Raw genomic sequence first — 17,927 nt, forward strand, 5'->3', positions numbered from 1 at the left:
CCTGAGATTCATCTCAGATACCACGGACTTCATAGCTACCTCTTCTACCTTCAGCGTCATTCAGGGTTTTATGCTTGCTATACAGGTGCTCTATTACTTGAATCATGCCTCCAGCCCTATAAAACCTTTTGATCTACCTTTCCTGTGACTACAGCTCCTTTCTTCATGTCAAATTTTGCAGGTAGAGGACAGTTGTTGTTTTTCCTGTCCATCATTTGTTGACAAACCTCCTGTGAGTGACTCTCCTCTGCCTCTCTGTCTGTCTGTCTCTTCCCCACCTTATTGAGTTCCAGTTCATCTCCAGGTGTGCACAAATTGACTCAGTCCTGGCAGACTGGCTCACAGAACTCCCTTATCCACAGTGTTCAGGTCTAGCTAACTTTCTGGCTACACTGATTGGTTTGGGATGGATGAACAATTCCAAAGCGCTCACAGTGAATCACAGACATGTGTAGAAGCCTGGGGCAGCAGATGTTTGTTTTTTTTTTTTTAGCTAAATTTAAGCTGGAGAAGATGTGGACCTAGAATTTTTGGCAGCAATTTTGTTATGTTGTGGAGAATAAGGGCCAAATGGAGGAAAGTACACCCAGGAGATGGAAAGAAATGGATCTTTGAGACTCTCAGGGCCCGGCTGAAGCCATACCTACAGCTTGTCCTCTGGACATTTCAGTTCAATAAATTGGTACATTTTCTCTTTTGCTGAAGTAATTTTAATCTAGCTTTCCCCAGGAGAGACAAGAGCAGCCTCAGCTATCTGGATCCAGATTTTATGTGCCTTGATAGGGCGAAGGCTCAATATTAAACATCTCTCAGCTGCCCTGCTGGGTGGCTGAGAAGTTCTAACTTGGACTCCCTCCCAGCTAAAATGTATCTGGCTCCAGGTCAACTTTATAGTACAGGAGCCTCACCCTCTTTCAAGTTTGGCCCAGTAAATTCTGAAGCCTCCAGATAGTGTGCCATTTTCTGTCTCACAGAAGGTTTAGGGAAGAGGAGGGAACCCTGTTTTTGCAGAAGCAGGGAGTGCTCACCAATCCTGTTTCAGCTGCTCAGCAGAGCACTGACAGGTAGCCAACACTGTTGTAGGTACAAGCGTTTGAAGCCACCGCTCTCATTTAGGGGTAGGAAGGTGTTACACCGGCTGTCTCTTCTGTAGTTCCACTTAAGATCCTCTCTTGGTTTGTACTAGGCGCTAAAGTGCGTATGTCCTTTGCATTCTCCTAGACAATCCTGGTAGCATCTTCAGGAATAGAGAGAATCACACTGTCTCCATAGAACAGATGGGAAAGCTTAATGGTTGAGCCGAGACTCCACAGTCAATGAAGGAACCCAGGTTTCAAGACAAGTGGCCCCTACACAAGGTCAGGTAGCGGTGGAGAGGAGCCCAGTGGAGGAGAGAGACCGAGGAGAGACTTGTGGCTGCCTAAGCGGCGAGGCTAGGCGGCCCGGGCGCAGGGCTAGAACGGGAGGCGGGCGAGGCGCCATCGCCGTGGTCATGGGATTTTCCGCGCCCAGGGACTCAGACTGGAGGTGGGGGCGATTGGGGGGCGGGGACTTCGTGGCTCCTCCTCATGCCCAGGTAAGGCGTCGGACTCCCGCCGGAAGCGAGGAAGCGCCCACGCCGCGCGGGCGAGGTGTTGGGTGCCTTTGGCTCTGGGAGTGTGGAGCCGGAGTCGCTGGGCGCCTGCAGACGGGCTGGGCGGGCTGGGCCTGGGGCGGGGGTGGAAGCGGAGGGTGCCGCACCCTGCCCAGCCCAGGTGTCGTCTCCAGGGGCGGAGTTAGAGAACCGGGCAGCTGGCGATTCCCAGCTGGACTGCCGCGAGGGAGGGCGTCGAGGGGCAGAAGCGGGTCAGAGACGGCGCCAGGAGCGCCCCGGACGGGCCGAGGCGCGCGGGTCGCCAGCATGTTCTCCCGAAACCACCGGAGTCGGGTGACCGTGGCCAGGGGCTCCGCCCTGGAGATGGAATTCAAACGAGGCCGATTCCGACTTAGCCTCTTCTGCGACCAGCCCGAGGTGAGAGACTGCGCCCCGGCTTTGCTCTTTCCCCGGCTCCCGCTGGCTGGCAGCCGGGCCACCCCCGCGCCCGCCCTGCCCGCGCACGCCCCGGGGCGGAGACGCCGCCGGCTGGGTCCACCCTGGCCCGGGCTGAGGACGTAAAAAGTGAGGTGCGGACGGTCTGCAGGTGAATCGCGTGGGTGCCGCCCCTCACCTTCCCAATGGCGGGTGAGGGGGATCTCTCTTCTTAAAAAGAAAAAGTCTGGGTTGAGGTACAACAGAAAACCTCGAAGCCTGGATCCCCAAAGAGGTTTGGACCCCAGTCTTCCCCAGACCTCTGCTCCAAGGGCAGTAGGCATCCGGGCAAGCGCCAAGCCGTTGGGGTCTTGACCTGGTCCCCCGTGGATCCTGGCCAGTGGCCCCATCTCACAGCCAGCTTCTGTCAACCCTGTGAACCTCCGGGCCAGATCTGAGGCTGCGAAGCTCCCCTAAAGGGCAGCACGCGTGTGTGTGTGTGCGTGCGTGTGTGTGTGTGTGTGTGTGTGTGTGTGTGTGTGTGTGTAACTCTTCGCAGCTATTTCCCGCGGCCACACTTTCTCCTCTTTTCCCGGGTCCTAAGAGGAGTCCCGCCGCCAGGCTAGGGGCCACCGCCACCCGTAGGCTGGTGGCCGAACTGTACCCAACTCTCCAGGATAGGAAGGGAGGTCGGGGTGCATAGCCACTTAGCCAAAGACGCCCCTGCTCCCAAGGTCAGCCCCATATTTGCCCCTGGACGGCCCAGTTCCAATCGCTTCTTCCCTCTGGGGGCCTGCAAAGGGTTAAGTGAGGTCGCCGTCCCTCCCAGCCGCTCTCCCCCTCGGGCTGAGATTCCAGGCCTGGCTTCTGCCCTTTTCCTCCAGGCTGCCTAGAACAAAGGCCCTTTCACACCCTTGTCCCCGAGCCCCAGCTTTCTCTGAGTCAGAAGTTAGTGGACTGGGGGAGAGGGCCTCGGTCGCCCTGCGAACCCTGCGTGGGGGGAGTCGGAGGCGAGGCCGGGCAGCAGGAGGCGGGGCCTGAACGCCGGGGCGGCCCCTGAGATCCGTCCCGGGGCCAGCGCCGTGGAGCTGGGGCGGAGCCGCAGCGCCCGCCGGCCCGGGCCGAGAGTGACTTCGTGGGCCAGGGGTGGGGGGGGGGGTAAGGCTGCAGCTGGCTGGGACTCGGGGCTGGTTTCCTGTCTGGAAGGGAAGGGGCCCTCCGAGGGGAGCTGGGCAGCAGCAGTCAGGCACACCCCTGCTTTTCTCTCTCCCTGTCCTCCCTCCTGGTGGAAAAGCGAGGTAATGGTGAGCCCGGGGTGGGGTGGGCTAGATGGGGGCCCGAGTTGGAAGTAGTGGCCCTGGGGGCTGGGCCACATTACCGACTCACCTCTGTGCCCCACTCTGGGCTCATCTTCGCTCAAGTCCCTGCTTCTGTCGCTCTTCTTTCTAACTTTCTCAAACTAAGCCAGAGGCCCCTTTTAGAGAGCTCCAACCTCCCCGCAGAATCTGCGTGAGACGTCCCCTCCCTGCCCCCTTCCAGCTGTGCCTGCCCCTCACTGCCCTCTGGGCACACAGATTCTCTGTCCACCAGGCCAGGGATGTGGGCGGGGGCTGGGGAAGGGCCAGAGGGCGAATGAAAAGGCCTTTTTCTTCCACAGCTGGGAGAACAGCTGCCACCAAAGCAAGAGTGGACGCTGTGTGCCCAGAGTCCCCTCTGCAGCTGGCCTCCCCTCCCAGGAGCCCCGCTCATCCTCACTTTCCTTTCCTCTCCTGCCTGGATCCCGCCAAGGCCTTGGAACTGCAATAGAAAAGGAGATTTTGTCACAGCAGCCAGAAGGGCAGTGGCCACCTCTCTCAAGACTGAGAGAGTTTTGGAAAGAGAGACTGGTAGGACACTACTCCGGCTCTGGAAGGGTTGACAAGGGAAGGGAGTCTGGGGGGCACAGAGATGCAGGACAGATTGCACATCCTGGAAGACCTGAATATGCTCTACATTCGACAGATGGCACAGAGCCTGGAGGTAATGTTCCTGGACTACACACTTCTTCCACTTGCATCCTAGTCTGTCCACACCTTGCCTGTCATGAGTGGGGGTGGGCCAAGGGCTTATCCAAGGTAGGGAGAGGCACAGGTAATTCTGTTTGCTGTATGTTCTGTGCCCTGTGTGGACCTGGCCCGCGTTCACTCATCAGAACATATAAGTTGGAAGCAGGGTCTGGAAGTTCTGTGGGTGGTTTTATATATTCTGGGACCAGGACTCCCTTTAGGCAGAGGATGAAGGGGGGAGTTCAACATGGGAAAGCTTTGCAGGAAAGATGTAGCCTCACTAGACAAGAGAAAGGAAATGCTGAGCCAGGAGTAAATATTCTTTGGGTCTGGAGTTATTTATTCATTTATTTGTTTATGGTGGTTGATCTCAACTATATGTGTTGAACACCCCCTGTATACCAAGCTCCTTCCCAGAGCATGAGACACCTCAGCAAACAAAACAAGAAAGGTCTTTCCTTGTGGGAGAATAGATCATAATCATGTAAGCATGTAACAAATATCATATAATCATAATTTGGTGAGAACGAGGAATGTAATCAACATCAGGTGGAGAGGCAGCATAAGTTGTGGAAATCTGGAAGAATTTGGAGATGTGATGAAAGGCATTCCAGACAGAGGGCGTAGCAAGGGCAAATGCCCTGAGATGAGGATGAGGGTGCTTGTGGGAGCAAAAGTAAGCCAGTGTGATTGCAATATGTAATTGAAGTTGAACTTATGAGCAGGGCTAGATCATGCAGGCTGGGATACCAGGATAAAGTTCTTAGGTTGTACTCTAGGAATGATGCGGCACTGAAGGGTTTTAAGTGGAGGAAAGGCTCATCAGTGGTTTTAAGGCATTTAAGCTGGTTGGGGGAAAAAGGCTTGGAAAGAAAGGTAGTGAAAGACCATTGGGTGGGTGGATGTTCATGTTATAGTTATGAGGGAGTAGATTAAATTGTTTGAACGAGGCAATGGTAGCTCATGTCTGTAATCCTAACTATTCAGAGGGCTAAGATGTGAGGGTCATGGTTCAAATCCAGTCCTGGCAGGAAAGTTCATGAGACTCGTACCTCCAGTTAACCACTAAAACCTGGAAGTGTGGCTGTGGCTCAAGTGGTAAAGTATCTTGAGCACAAAAGCTCAGGGACAGTACCCTGACCCTGAGTTCAAGCCCCAGAACTGGCACACAAAAACGTGTTTGTTTATGGTGAGGAATGATAGAAAGGGTGATTTTAAATAATTGTGGTCAGAAATGGCAACTTATTGCATATATGCTGACTGTATGCCCCCCTGTCCCATATCTAGTCAATTATAGCACCAATGAGCCTAGATAGTGCCTCAGAATCCTTCTTGGTGTAGCCTTGGCATAAACTGTGCAGGTTGTATCCTCAGTGCCAGTCATGGTCTGGTTTCAGCTGCATCAGGATGGATCACTTTAATGTGTTTGCCTAGAGAAGGTCACCTTTATTTTGCAGAAAGATGTTAAATGAGTTGGGATTCTGACATTACAAAAGTATTTCTTGGGCCAAGAGTTTGGCCTAGTGGTAGAGTGCTTGCCTAGTATGTACGAAGACCTGGGTTTGATTCCTTGGTATTATGTACATAGACAAAGCTGGAAGTGGTTTTGGGATCAAGTGGTAGAGTTCTAACCTTGAGAAAGCCCAAGGACAGTGCTCAGGCCCTGAATATAGCACCAGGACTGGGAGGAAAAAAACTAACAAAAATATTTCTGGGGGCTGGGAGGTTGGTCTAATGGTAGAGTGCTTGCCTAGCCCGCATGAAGCCCTGGGTTCGATTCCTCAGTACCACATGCACAGAAAAAGCCAAAAATGGCCCTGTAGCTCAACTGGAAGAGTGATAGCCTTGAGAAAAAAAAAAAAAAAGCTCAAGGACAGTGTCTAGGCCCTGAGTTCAAGCACCAGGATTGGCCAAAAAAAAGTTTTTCTGTATTTGTGCATCAGATAAAATCTATAGCCATCTCTACTCCTCTGTATTGTCTGTTACTAGTTACATCTGGACACTATCAATCTTAATTTTACTTTATTTAAATTAAAACTGGTCAAGACATTGATGGCTCACACCTGTAATTCTAGCTGCTCAGGAGGCAGAGAGCTGAGAATGGTGGTTTGAAGCTAGCCTGGGCAGTAAAGTGCATGAGACTCTTATCTCCATTTAACCACCACAGAGCAGAGGCAGAGCAATAGTAGAATGGTAGCTTTGAGTGAAAAAGCTAAAGGACAGTGTCGAGGCCTGGCGCTGAAGCTCAGTAATAGCACATGCACACTAAATAAGCCAGGTGAGCAGGGTGGCCAGTATTTGTGTTCTCAGGAGGATCCGGCATTTAAGACCAGACTGGGACACACACTGTGACCTTATTTCAAAAAAAAAAATTAACATTTAGTTCCTTGGTTGGTCTGAGTACATGTCATGTGTTAACATAGTTACTGAATATTTCTATCATCCAAGAATGTTTAATCAGACAGAGTTGGTCAGATTATATAAACAGAATATATAAATGTTTAAATTCTGTACTAACACTCCTCCACTCTCTCCATATCATTATTCTCTATGGGAGGTCTGCCTAATATCTTGGGCAGAAGAGTGGCTTAGTTTTTACTTTGGTCAATTTTCCTATAGCCACAGGCTGAGGATGCTGTGTTGTTTTTTCTTAAGTCCAGCAGGCCCTCAGATGAGAAAAATATTTCAGGGAATGATGATGAGATAGTCCTGGAGGAGTAAATCCAAGACTCATTGGAAGAAATGACTTAAGTTGAAGTATGGGAAGAAAACGGTGAGAGGAAGTTTGTTTTTGCCAGTCCTGGGGCTTGAACTCAGGGCCTGGGCACTGTCCTTGAGCTTTCTCAAGACTAGCGCTCTATCACAGCACCACTTCTGGCTTTTTATGTGTCTATGGAATTAAGGAATGAAACCCAAGGCTTCATGCATGCTAGGCAAGCTCTCTGCCACTTAGCCACACTCCTGGCCCAGGAAGTTTATTTTTAAATATATGCTAGGCTGGGTAGAGTAGTCTTTGCCCTTTAACGTTCACAAAATACCTGTATACAACTGATGTTCCAGAACCTACCTAGATGCTCACAGCTTCCAGGGTATCTGAACTGAGCCCCTGGAGATTCAGAAAGGTGCAAGAATTGGTGAGAAGCAGAGCAGGAAGTCTGGGGAGGAAGGGAGAAGTCTGCAGAGGGTCTAGCATATTCTGGAACCTCTGCTCTTGACTCCTCCTCCTCCTCCCTCTCCCAGGGATCTGACCCTGGGTCCCCTGAGACTCAACTTCAAGTTTTTTCCCAGGAAATGCTATGTTTGGGGACCATGTAGGGTCAGGATGGGGAGGAAGTGACCAGAAAGGAGCTGGGAATAGAGGGATGGAGATGAAGCAAGAGAACCCAGAACCTGAGTGAGCTTCTGAGATTCTCTACCTAAAAGGCTGGGAGCCAGTTTTCTAAGGCACTGCTGCCCCTGAGCTCTGGGCGAGTGGATTTGGGACTGGTGGGCAAATGGACAAGCTGTGTAGGTCCCTGTGCTGCGTTCAGTGATGTCTCCAGGGCTTCGGCGTTCCCACTCCACACCCCCCCCCCGTCCTCCCCCCAGCAAGGGGTCACCTTGGACTGGTCTCGCGCCTCCCTAAGGGCCCAGCGCCAGGTCCTGTGCAACAACAAGGGTCAGGCTCCTGGAGGGGCTGTCAGAGCCCTGGAGCCCCACGGCCACTCTCGCGGCGATTGGGAGCTGATGTCATTCGCGCCGCCGCAGGCCGGGCCGCAGGCCGAGGCTACAGCTGCTGCACTGGCGCGGGGCTGCTCAGATGCCCCGCGGCCCTCGGGGCCCAGCAGGCTCCGCCCGCTGCTGCAGTTCCCGGGAACCCGCGTGCAACACGAGCAATGGACAGGGCTAGGGAAGGATCCGTGAGTGCGTGGACTGGGGCTAGGCTAGCCGGGAGGGACCCGAGGGTGCCCCTGACTCTCCCTTCTCTTTGGCTGTCATGTATTTGAGGTACTTAGGGCAGAAACTGGTTATAGGGTGGGGTAGGGGTTGGCAAGCAAGGGCGCTTAGCAGAGGTAGTAGCACCCTGCTACAGGCGGACAAGGCTAGGCTGGGAGGAGCCATGCCATCTGGGTGGGCTTCCTGGTGGAGGAGCCCTTTGGGACTGAGTTGTCTATTTTGGGAGATGAATGGTGGATAGTGTTGGAGTAAAGGTGCTGGCAGTCTGGCCAAGCACACTGGCTCAGAAAATAGTGAAAGAAGAATCTGTGGGCAGGCCAGCCAAGGCTTTTTGGAAGAGGTGCTCAGATCTTGGACACTTGAAAGCTGGAACAACCAGGAAACAGAAGCAGATCTGGGCTGAGGGAAGAAGCAGGTCTGAAGGGGTCACGTTCACTGCCCTCTTCCAACTGCATGCCTCCACTTGCCTTCTGTCCTGCTCCATCGGTTTTCCACCTCCTCTCGGAAGCCTCCTGGGATCAACCAGAGACAATCAGGGTCTGCTTTCTGGGAGTGCATTTTATGCCATGTCACGGCACTTCTGGAGCAGCCATTAATGTCTACTGCACTCCTTTCCCAGCTGGACAGCACAGGGATACTCCCGTATTCGTTGGGTAAAAGCTACTCAGGGCAAAAAAACAGCATCCCTACCGCTGGGTGCTCGGCTTTGTGCAGAGCGGTTTACGACCCTGTCTCACCAGAATCCTCACATTGCTAGGATGTGGGGACTGTTTCCATCTCCATTTTATAGGTGGGAAAACAAAAGTTTAGAGGGGCTGGGGAATCTGTCCAGTGATTTTTTAAGTGCCCCTATGGCTCTTTCTTATTGCTGTTCCCAAGACCTCTCCTTTGGACACGAGGCATGACCTGCCAGCCCTTCACTTTTTTTTTTTTTTTTTTTTTTTTGCCAGTCCTGGGCTTGTCCTTGGACTCTCTCAAGGCTAGAGCTCTACCACTTGAGCCTCAGCACCACTTCCAGCTTTTTTTGTAGGTATGTGGTACCGAGGAATCGAACCCGGGTCTTCATGCATGCTAGGCAAGCACTTTAACCACTAGGCCAAACTCCCAGCCCAGCCCTTCACTTTTAAACCACTTACTTTCTCACTCCAGTTCTTTGCCTCTGACCTCGCCTCCCAAGGTCAGAGGACCACAACATGGTGGATAGACTATTTAGGGGTGTATATCGGGTTTTGTGAAGCATGAGTTGAAGATTTATGGGAGCATACCACCTGATACGTGTCTTCACTGTTCCCATAAATCTCTTTCCCTTCCAGGTTCCCAGGCCCGCAAACATTGATATTTTGTCCATAAATATGCACATCTATGAATTTGTATATGAAAATATACATACATACATAATTTCATATATTGTGTATGAACAGCAGCTTGTATGATATTGTTCTTTTCTCTTGCTACAGATTTTGGAGTTTTGGGGGTTTTTTTTGCCAGTCCTGGGGTTTGAACTCAGGGCTTGGGTACTGTCTTCTTTGAGTTTTCTCAAGACTAATGCTCTGACATTTGAGTCACGGCACCAATTCCGGCTTCTTCTGTATATGTGGTACCAAGGAATGGAACTCAGGAATGCTAGGCAAGCACTTTAGATATATGTCTAGCTTATTCTATAATGCCTGCAATATTACATGATAGGGATGTGTTGTAACTTACCAATGTCCTATTGAAGGGCTCTTGACTTGCTTAGACTAGTGTTGAAGCTGGTACTGGTAGCTCACACATGTAAACCATGCTAGTCAGGGTGCCAAGATCTGAGTATTGCAGTTTGAAGTTAACCTGGGCAGAAAAGTCTGAGAGACTCTTATTTCCAACTAGCAAGCAGAAGTGGAGATATAGCTTAAGTGGTAGAGTGCCAGCCTTGAGCAAACAAGTTAAGCAAGAGCCTAAAGCCCTGACTTCAAGCCCCAGTATTGGCACTGAAATTAAAATAACTTAAAAAATAATAAAACAAGCCAGGCGTGGTGGCTCACAGCTGTAATCCTAGCTACTCAGGAGGCTGAGATCTGAGGATCAAGGTTCAAAGCCAGCTGAGGCACAAAAGGACCTGAGCCTTAGCTCCAGTTATCCTCTAGAAAATGGGAATGGGGCTTGGCTCATGGGTAGGGTGGTAGCCTTGAGCTGAAGAGCTCAGGGACAGTGACAGGCCGAGTGCAAGCCCCATGACCCCCTCACCCACAAAAAAATAATAGTAAAACAATGCTTGATGAATACTTTTGTACTTGTGGACTTGCCTAGTTAAATAGGTTAACTATATCATAGGATGAACTTAGTTACTGGATACTTAGAATAAAGGATATATGAATCCAAATTGTGTTCAAAGAGACAGAAGGAATTTGTATTTCTAAACAAATGAATAAGAAGACTATTTCTATAGGGCTTTTCGGATTATTTTTGAGCAGTTTTAGATGAGATTTAAGGCTTGTTTTTCTTTCTTTCTTTTAAATTTTGTCCTGCAATAGGATTTCACTTGGTAGCTCAGACTAGATTAGAAATTTGAATAGGCTTTTGAACAGGCTGGCTTCCAATGGGTGAACCTCCTGCATCAGCCTCTGTAGCGCAGGTATTACCAGAAAGAACCGCTATACCTGGCTCAACATTTGCTCTTCTATTACATAAATGACTAGCTTTTTGTTTTTTTCTATTGCTAGTCCTGGGACTTGAACTCAGTGCCTAGGCACTGTCCTTGTGCTTTCTCAAGTCTGTCACTCTATCATTTGAGCCACAGCACTACTTCTGGCTTTTTCTGTGTATGTGATACTGAGGAATTGAACCCAGGGACTTGTGCATACTAGGCAAGCACTCTACCACTAGGCTGCACTCCCAGCCCAAACCATTAGTTTTATGTCAGTTTTTCTTGGGCCATAGCCCACTTGGGGATTGGGTAAGGGGTGTGCTTTAGCCTGTTCCCTGACTGACATTTCCTTCCCATCTCATTCCCTGGCTAGGACACAGAGTTGCAGAGGAAGCTAGACCATGAGATCCGGATGAGGGAAGGGGCCTGCAAGTTGCTGGCAGCCTGTTCCCAGAGAGAGCAGGCTCTGGAGGCCACCAAGAGCCTGCTAGTGTGTAACAGCCGCATCCTCAGCTACATGGGCGAGCTGCAGCGGCGCAAGGAGGCCCAGGTGCTGAGGAAGACAGGCCAACGGTGAGCAAGAGGCTTTCCAGATGGCAGAAGGACAGCGAATGCTACTGAGTGTGGGCCACCTTGCAGACTACCTCCTTGGGAAGGCCTGTGTGGGGTGTGGGGGACACCTTGGAGTTTCCTCACTCTTGTGAGTTGTCCAGAGTGGCTGGACTCAGTAAGCTCATGTGGAGCTCTGGTGCGAGCTGGCAGTCTGATGGATGGCAAGGAAAGCAGAAGCACTAATTTGCTAAGTCTTGCCTGGGATCTGATAAGCCTAACTGGCTGGCTGGCTGGCTGGCTGGCTTCTGGAAAACTAATTTTCTCAAAGCCAGTTCACCAAATGGCCAATTTGTTGAATGGCCGATTTACCACATATTGACAATGGTTTGTTATACCTAAGATCCACCATCAGAAATTAGGGAAACAAATCATTAAAAAAAAAAACACTTAAAGAAAAGCTACCCATTTGTATCAATCAGATTACACATTCTAGGAGAGTTCAGCTGCTCAATGTGATACACAGCTACCCTGATGGTACATTCTGCTTATCTCACACATCCACTGAGGAATGGCTCAGTAGATGCTGTGACAAATGGCCATTTAGAAAATTGGCTTTTGGCAAAGTGGCCTGCTTTCCTCATGGAGAGATGGTCCAGCCCCTCACTGATGATGTCAGCCATGGTGGCTGAATTGCGGGCAGATGGAGCTAACAGAAGACGAAAAGACTCTTCAGCTGTCAATTGCAGCTAAAGAGGCAAGTGGGGGGAGGGGCAGCTGCGCATATGCTGCCTCTTCAGGTGGCCAGCCAGCAGCCTGCTCTGCTGGGGTCACCACACAATGGGATGTGAGGTCTAACCCAATTCCTGGAAGCTAACCACATGGCTATTAGTCCCACATCACCAATACAGAAATTATGTAAGCGCCATGATAAATACATATGGACAGACTGGCTGTCACCTTGGGAGTGGGACACAGGCTCGGAGAATCTCAGTGATGGGTGGGAGGAGATGTTGCATGCGTGGGGCTCTAGGGAAGCCCAGGCATTGGGAAGGTGCCACTTATCTGGTCAGGAAGGTAAGCAAGAAATCAGAAGTTGGAAGGAGGGGCAGTGGAGTATGAATAGAATACAAATGTTCCCTACTTGTGATATTTTTCTTTCATTTTATTGGTCAAGTTATATCCTGACTGACCCAGTTGTACTTCTATATCAAAGAAGAAATGAAGCTGTGTGTAGCGGTGCATGTTCGTAATTCCAGCACTCCAGAGACTGAAGCAGAGGCTCTTGAATGTCTCGAAACAACAAACCTCTGGGTTCTGGCAACAACTCACCTTCCCAATCTCTCAGTGCCATGTCAAGTCTGGCTAGAGACCTCAGGGCTGGGGCTCTGGGACCAAAGCTCTCCAGAGCCCTTGGAAACCAGAGCAAGGGAAGGGGAAGAGTGTGCAGAGTCCAGGTCAGGACCTTGTGCTCTCCCCACAGGCCTTCTGACAGCCGGCTTCCTGCTGATCGCACCCCCTGCCGAGGCCGCGTCTGCATCTCTGGTAAGAAGCAGTTGCTCCAGCTGCTAGCACCCCTTGTCTGTCTATGCCATCTCCTACCCCACTTCAACCCCTTTTCCTCCCCCTCTGTCCCTTCTTAGACCTCCGGATTCCACTCATGTGGAAGGACACAGAATATTTCAAGAACAAAGGTGGTGAGTTCTACACCCTGGGACTGTCCCTGAGGTTAGAGGCTTTTGTGGTGAGTACTGTGGTCACATAAACACACCTTTCTGTCTCCCTGTCTCTGTCTCTGTCTCTAATCTCCAGACCTGCACCGCTGGGCTGTGTTCCTGCTGCTGCAGCTGGGGGAACAAATTCAGGATACAGAGATGATCCTGGTGGACAGGACTCTCACAGACATTTCCTTTCAGAACAATGTGTTATTGTGAGTACCACAAGTCCCCTTATCTCCACTCTGCCCCAGTTTCCCATGAGGCAATTTGGAGGTACAGGCATGGAAGAGGAGGAGGAAGATGGGTACCTGGTTTTCTCTGTGGAGCTTCAGTACTTGTATTCCCATCTTTCACTGGGTGCCCACCCTGTGACCACATTCTTCGTCCTTTTGCACCTCTGCAGCACTGAGGCAAGGCCAGACTTTGAACTGCGGCTAGAGTTATATGGGGCTTGTGTGGATGAAGAAGGAGCTCTGGCTGGTGCCCCCAAGAGGCTCGCTACCAAGCTCAGCAGCTCTCTGGGCCGCTCCTCAGGGAAGCGTGTCCGAGCATCGCTGGATAGTGCTGCAAGCTCAGCCAGCAGTCCCATCCTGCTGCCCACTCCGGCTGTGGGGTAAGGTCTACATCACACTCACTGTTCTCAGCTGCTGTGTCCTGCCCACAGGTGGCCTTTGAACTGTGTCAAATATCACAGCCCACTTTGCGCTGTTGCTAACACACGCTTAGAGATTTGACTCGAACAAGAAGCCAGTGCTCAAAAATAGCAGGAAGGCAGAGAAAGTCAGGCTCTGGGCTCTTAACTGTTTAGCAGTTGCATACAGATGTACACACATACACACACACCAGAGATTCCTAGTTGGAGCAGGATAGATGGACTTGTGGTAGAAGCATCTGGAGGTACCTGAGAATCACAGACTGTAAGGAGCTATAAAATGACTGGCAACTTATAGTCTTTTCTTTTTTCCTGTGCCAGCACTAGAGCTTGAACACAGAATCTGGGTGTTGCTTTTTAAATCAAGGTTGATGCTCTGCCACTTGAGCCACAGCTCCACTTCCATCCTTTTGGTTGTTAATTGCAGATAGTCTGCCCAGGCTGGCTTCAAAGTGTGATCCTCAGGTCTGAGCCTCTCGAATAGCTAGGATCTCAGGTGTGAGCCACCAGCCACCTGGCTTTTACTGACAAGATTCTTAATATCTTTTTTTTTTTCCCAGTCCTGGGCTTGAGCTCAGGGCTTGAGCACTGTCCTTGGACTTTCTCAAGGCTAGAGCTCTACCACTTGAGCACCACTTCTGGCTTTTTTTTTTTTTTTTGCTATGTATGTGGGGTACCGAGGAATTGAACCCAGGTCTTCGTGCATGCTAGGCAAGCACTCTACCACTAGGCCAAACTCCCGGCCCCAATTCTTAATATCTTAAGTTGCCTCATCTATTAAGTGAACATTAAGTGCCATCAACCTCACAGGTCTGTCAAGGGCATGCAGTTGGCATAACATATGTAACGCACAGATCCTGGCACTTCAAGTTCTTCAGTGTGATGAATATTCACTCCTACCTGATGGTGGGGGAGACAGGGTGGGTGGTGTGAGCTAGTTTTCTGTGCTCAGTCCTCAGAGCTTCTGCTATGGAAAACACGAACAGATGCTTCCCACTCTTTCCTTTAGGGGTCCTCGCTTCCACCTCTTGGCTCACACCACACTCACGCTGGCGGCAGTCCAAGATGGGTTCCGTACACATGACCTCACTCTTGCCAGTCCTGGTATGTATGTGTAGAGGGAAAGGGCACCGGCGATGGCAAGAGGGGACATGGGATAGTCCCTTCTCGTTCTCTACCCTCACCCTGCACTTCCTCCTCCCCTAGAGGAGAATCCTGCCTGGCTGCCCCTTTATGGTAGTGTGTGTTGCCGCCTGGCAGCTCAGCCTCTCTGCATGACCCAGCCCACTGCAAGTGGTACCCTCAGAGTGCAGGTGAGGGGGGCTCTGAGGAGTTAAAGGGGCCCGGGAGGAGGCAAAGGCAAGCTGAATAACTTAGCACTATTGAAAAATGAAGATCTGGGTGGGCGAAGGAGGTATGGAAAGACCAGAGCGGAACAGATAGGAAGGAGGGGTCTGGAAGAGAAGCAAAAGAGGCAGGCTGTCAATGGGGGATTGAGAAGGAGGTGCTGGGGGCATATGTTCCCCCCAGGAAACACTGAGTCATTTATGCAGCAAGCCGGGGAGCTACAGAACGAGGCACGAGTGTATGGAGTCCTGAAAGGCACAAATCTCTTCTGTTACCATCGACCTGAGGATGCAGACGCGGGGGAAGATCCGCTGTTGACTATTGCAATCAACAAGGTGATGGGTCCCCTAGTGGTGAAGCCCCGGGGGACCTGGGCTCAGGTGCCTCTGCTTTAGGCCCTACAAGTGTGGGGGCTTTTCTCAGAGACAGGGAAGTTGGCTTCCTACCTTAACACCATCACACTCTGCTTCAGAGCCAAGGAGGCAGAGGGGTCTTTACTGCTCCACCCACCCAGCATCACTAGAAAAATCACCTTGCTTACTCTCTTCTCAGCCTCTTTGAAGTCTCTGAGAATTCTACCATCAGTTTAGAACTTGAGTCCTCTTTCCCCAGTTCCCTTCAGCTTGTTATCTGTATCTCCACTACCATTTGCTGCTCTTCTCTTCTTACCCAGGTCTAATGGCATTTCTTTGCTTCCTCATCCTTTTGATGTCATTCCCGCCCACTTGTGTTTGACTCTCTTTTGCTTTTTTGGTGCTTAGGAGACAATCTCAGGGCCTCATGCATGCCAAGCAAGCGCTCTAGCATCAAGGCACACCCCAGATCCCTGCTCATGTTTTGGAGTTACTGGAGTCCTTGGCCTTGGTGCACATGTTTGTCCCTCTTCCCCTTCGCAACCTACTCCTCCTTCCCTGGCTAGGCACTGACTATCTCTTCCCCAGGCTTTTCTTGCCATCCTTCCTAGTAGGTGAATATGAAGGCTCAGAGAAAGCCCATAGCACTTCCTTCTAGGAAGGAATGACCTCATTGCCTCACATCACTGCTGAGTTCTCTGACCAAGAAGCAGGGGGAAGTAGCCCTCTTATTCCTCTTCTAGGACACTCGGGTCCGGGCAGGGGAGCCAGACCAGGCCCCTGGACGGCCCCTCACCCTCAGCATCAGTAACCAGTATGGGAATGATGAGGTGACACACACTCTTCAGACAGAGAGCCGAGAAGCCCTGCAGAACTGGATGGAGGCACTATGGCAGCTTTTCTTTGACATGAGTAAGAGGGAAGGGGGCTGGGCTGAAACTTTGGGAGGAATTGAGGGTTTTTATTTGGTTGGGCACTCATGGCTCTTGCCTGTAATCTTAGCTACTCAGGAGGCTGAGACCTGAAAAATCACGGTTCAAAGCCAGCCCAACCACAGAAATCGGAGAGAATCTTACCTCTAAGTAACCAAAAAAAAGACAGAAGTAGTGGTGTGGCTCAAGTGGTAGAGTGCCAGCTTGAGTGCAAAAGCTAAGAGAGAATGTATGTTTATTTCCTTCCTTCCTTCCTTTAACAACTGGAAGGGAATGTAGCAAGAGAGGGCAATATGGTCCTCTTACTATTAATGCTCTTCCTGCAGGCCAGTGGAAGCAGTGCTGTGATGAAGTCATGAAAATTGAAATTCCTGCTCCCCGGAAGCCCCCTCAAGCACTGGCCAAGCAGGGATCCTTATATCATGAGATGGGTGAGTGCGAGGAACATATACTTAGGGCATTCCTCACGGGAAGTGGGATGAGGGGCTTTAAGGGAACCCAGATAATGGAAACAGACAAAGTACACTTTGGGTTAAGGCAGATCTCTGGGGATCCAAGTACCACTCAGCCCCTATTATATTCCTTTCTCCTCTCCAGTTCTTCTTAGAACTGTCTCCTCCAAAGCACAATAGCTCCTCTCCAACAAACAAACAAAAACCAGGTTCATTTCATGAATTACTTTCCTAATTTCTTCTTTTCTGTTTCCCTCTCTGCATGCGGATTCCTGTCTCTTCCTCTGGCCCCTCACTTGCCTGGCACTGCTTTCATTTTTCCCCCCTCCTCTTCCTTGGTTTCTTCACCTACTTCTGCTCCCCTCTACCCCTGAATCGCACAGTCCTATCAGAGCCTATGGCCTCAGGGAGCCCAGGTGAGGGGCTGCTCCTACAGGATAACGAAGTCTCGGCTGAGATCCGGGCTTTGCTTTCCTCCTATTACAGTGACAGGTGATGGTCCGGGCTGGGTAGGCCTGCGGCCTGAGCTCTGACTAGCCCCCTCCCCTCAACCCCTTCCTGGTGCCACAGCTATTGAGCCGCTGGATGACATCGCAGCGGTGACAGACATCCTGGCCCAGCGGGAGGGCCCAAGGCTGGAGACGCCCCCACCTTGGCTAGCTATGTTCACAGATCAGCCTGCCTTGCCTAGCCCCTGCTCATCTGCCTCAGTGACCCCAACCCCATCTTGGACCCATCCTATGCCCTGGGGGAGACCACGAACCTTTTCCCTGGATGCTGTCCCCTCAGACCACTCCCCTGGGGCTTCTCGCTTGGCTGCCCCCCTCCCAAATCAGCGATCCCCACGGTCCAGAGGCCTCTGCAGCAGCAAAGGTCCATTCCGCACTTGGCTCCAGTCACCAGTGTGAGAGAAAGGCACTGACAACAGGATCTGGCCAGAAAAGAAAATGACCTATGTACAGTTGGGCTCTGGATTTGGCACTGCCTGCAAGTTAGCCAGGTTGGCCTTCTCATCCTCTGCTGGACTAGGGGTAGGTGGGGAGAGAGAACAGAAGCTGTCCTTAAGCTGTGGAAGGGGCTCATTACTAGAGCTGGCTGGGATCCTCTAAACCCTTCCTGGGAGAAAACTGGAACAAACTGCCCTACCTCCCTGCACTAACCAGCTTTGAGGATGGCACTGAAGAGCCCTGGGAGCAATGTCCTCCTTCGTGACTCTTACACACCATTAAAGTTATTTAACAGCTGCCTGCATCTGGTTCCTGAGTTCAGGTTACCTCTCTCCAAGTGGTCGAGGCCTGCTCCACCCGCTCCT

At 51.1% G+C, this 17,927-nt stretch overlaps 1 protein-coding gene across 8 annotated transcripts; it reads left to right on the plus strand.

Moving 5' to 3' along the window:
- Window positions 1–1,604: 1,604 nt before the first annotated feature.
- Rtkn (rhotekin) lies at window positions 1,605–17,859 on the plus strand. Of its 8 annotated transcripts, none has more exons than XM_090336638.1 (13): window positions 1,605–2,011; window positions 10,986–11,185; window positions 12,645–12,706; window positions 12,805–12,858; window positions 12,974–13,091; window positions 13,283–13,492; window positions 14,541–14,635; window positions 14,738–14,844; window positions 15,085–15,213; window positions 15,975–16,143; window positions 16,490–16,594; window positions 16,999–17,031; window positions 17,186–17,859. In XM_090336638.1, exons 1-13 carry the CDS (start codon window positions 1,901–1,903, stop codon window positions 17,521–17,523), a joined length of 1,731 nt encoding a protein of 576 aa, XP_090192764.1. In that variant the 5' UTR covers window positions 1,605–1,900; the 3' UTR covers window positions 17,524–17,859. The 8 variants fall into 8 exon arrangements, with proteins under 8 accessions (XP_090192764.1, XP_090192765.1, XP_090192772.1 ...); XM_090336640.1 differs by lacking the exon at window positions 1,605–2,011 and adding an exon at window positions 3,856–4,027; XM_090336642.1 differs by lacking the exon at window positions 1,605–2,011 and adding an exon at window positions 6,728–6,826.
- Window positions 17,860–17,927: the final 68 nt, after the last annotated feature.

Source organism: Megascapheus bottae, chromosome 7 (assembly GCF_031878675.1).
Source record: "Megascapheus bottae isolate mThoBot1 chromosome 7, mThoBot2.hap1, whole genome shotgun sequence".
Taxonomy (NCBI): Eukaryota; Metazoa; Chordata; class Mammalia; order Rodentia; family Geomyidae; genus Megascapheus; species Megascapheus bottae.

Bases quoted from the DNA above. Each gene is read 5' to 3' on its own strand.
- Rtkn (XM_090336638.1), top strand. From the start codon at position 1,901: ATGTTCTCCCGAAACCACCGGAGTCGGGTGACCGTGGCCAGGGGCTCC. The intron at 12,707-12,804 runs GTAAGAAGCAGT...GTCCCTTCTTAG, and splicing joins AGGCCGCGTCTGCATCTCTG to ACCTCCGGATTCCACTCATG. The intron at 14,636-14,737 runs GTATGTATGTGT...CTCCTCCCCTAG, and splicing joins CCTCACTCTTGCCAGTCCTG to AGGAGAATCCTGCCTGGCTG.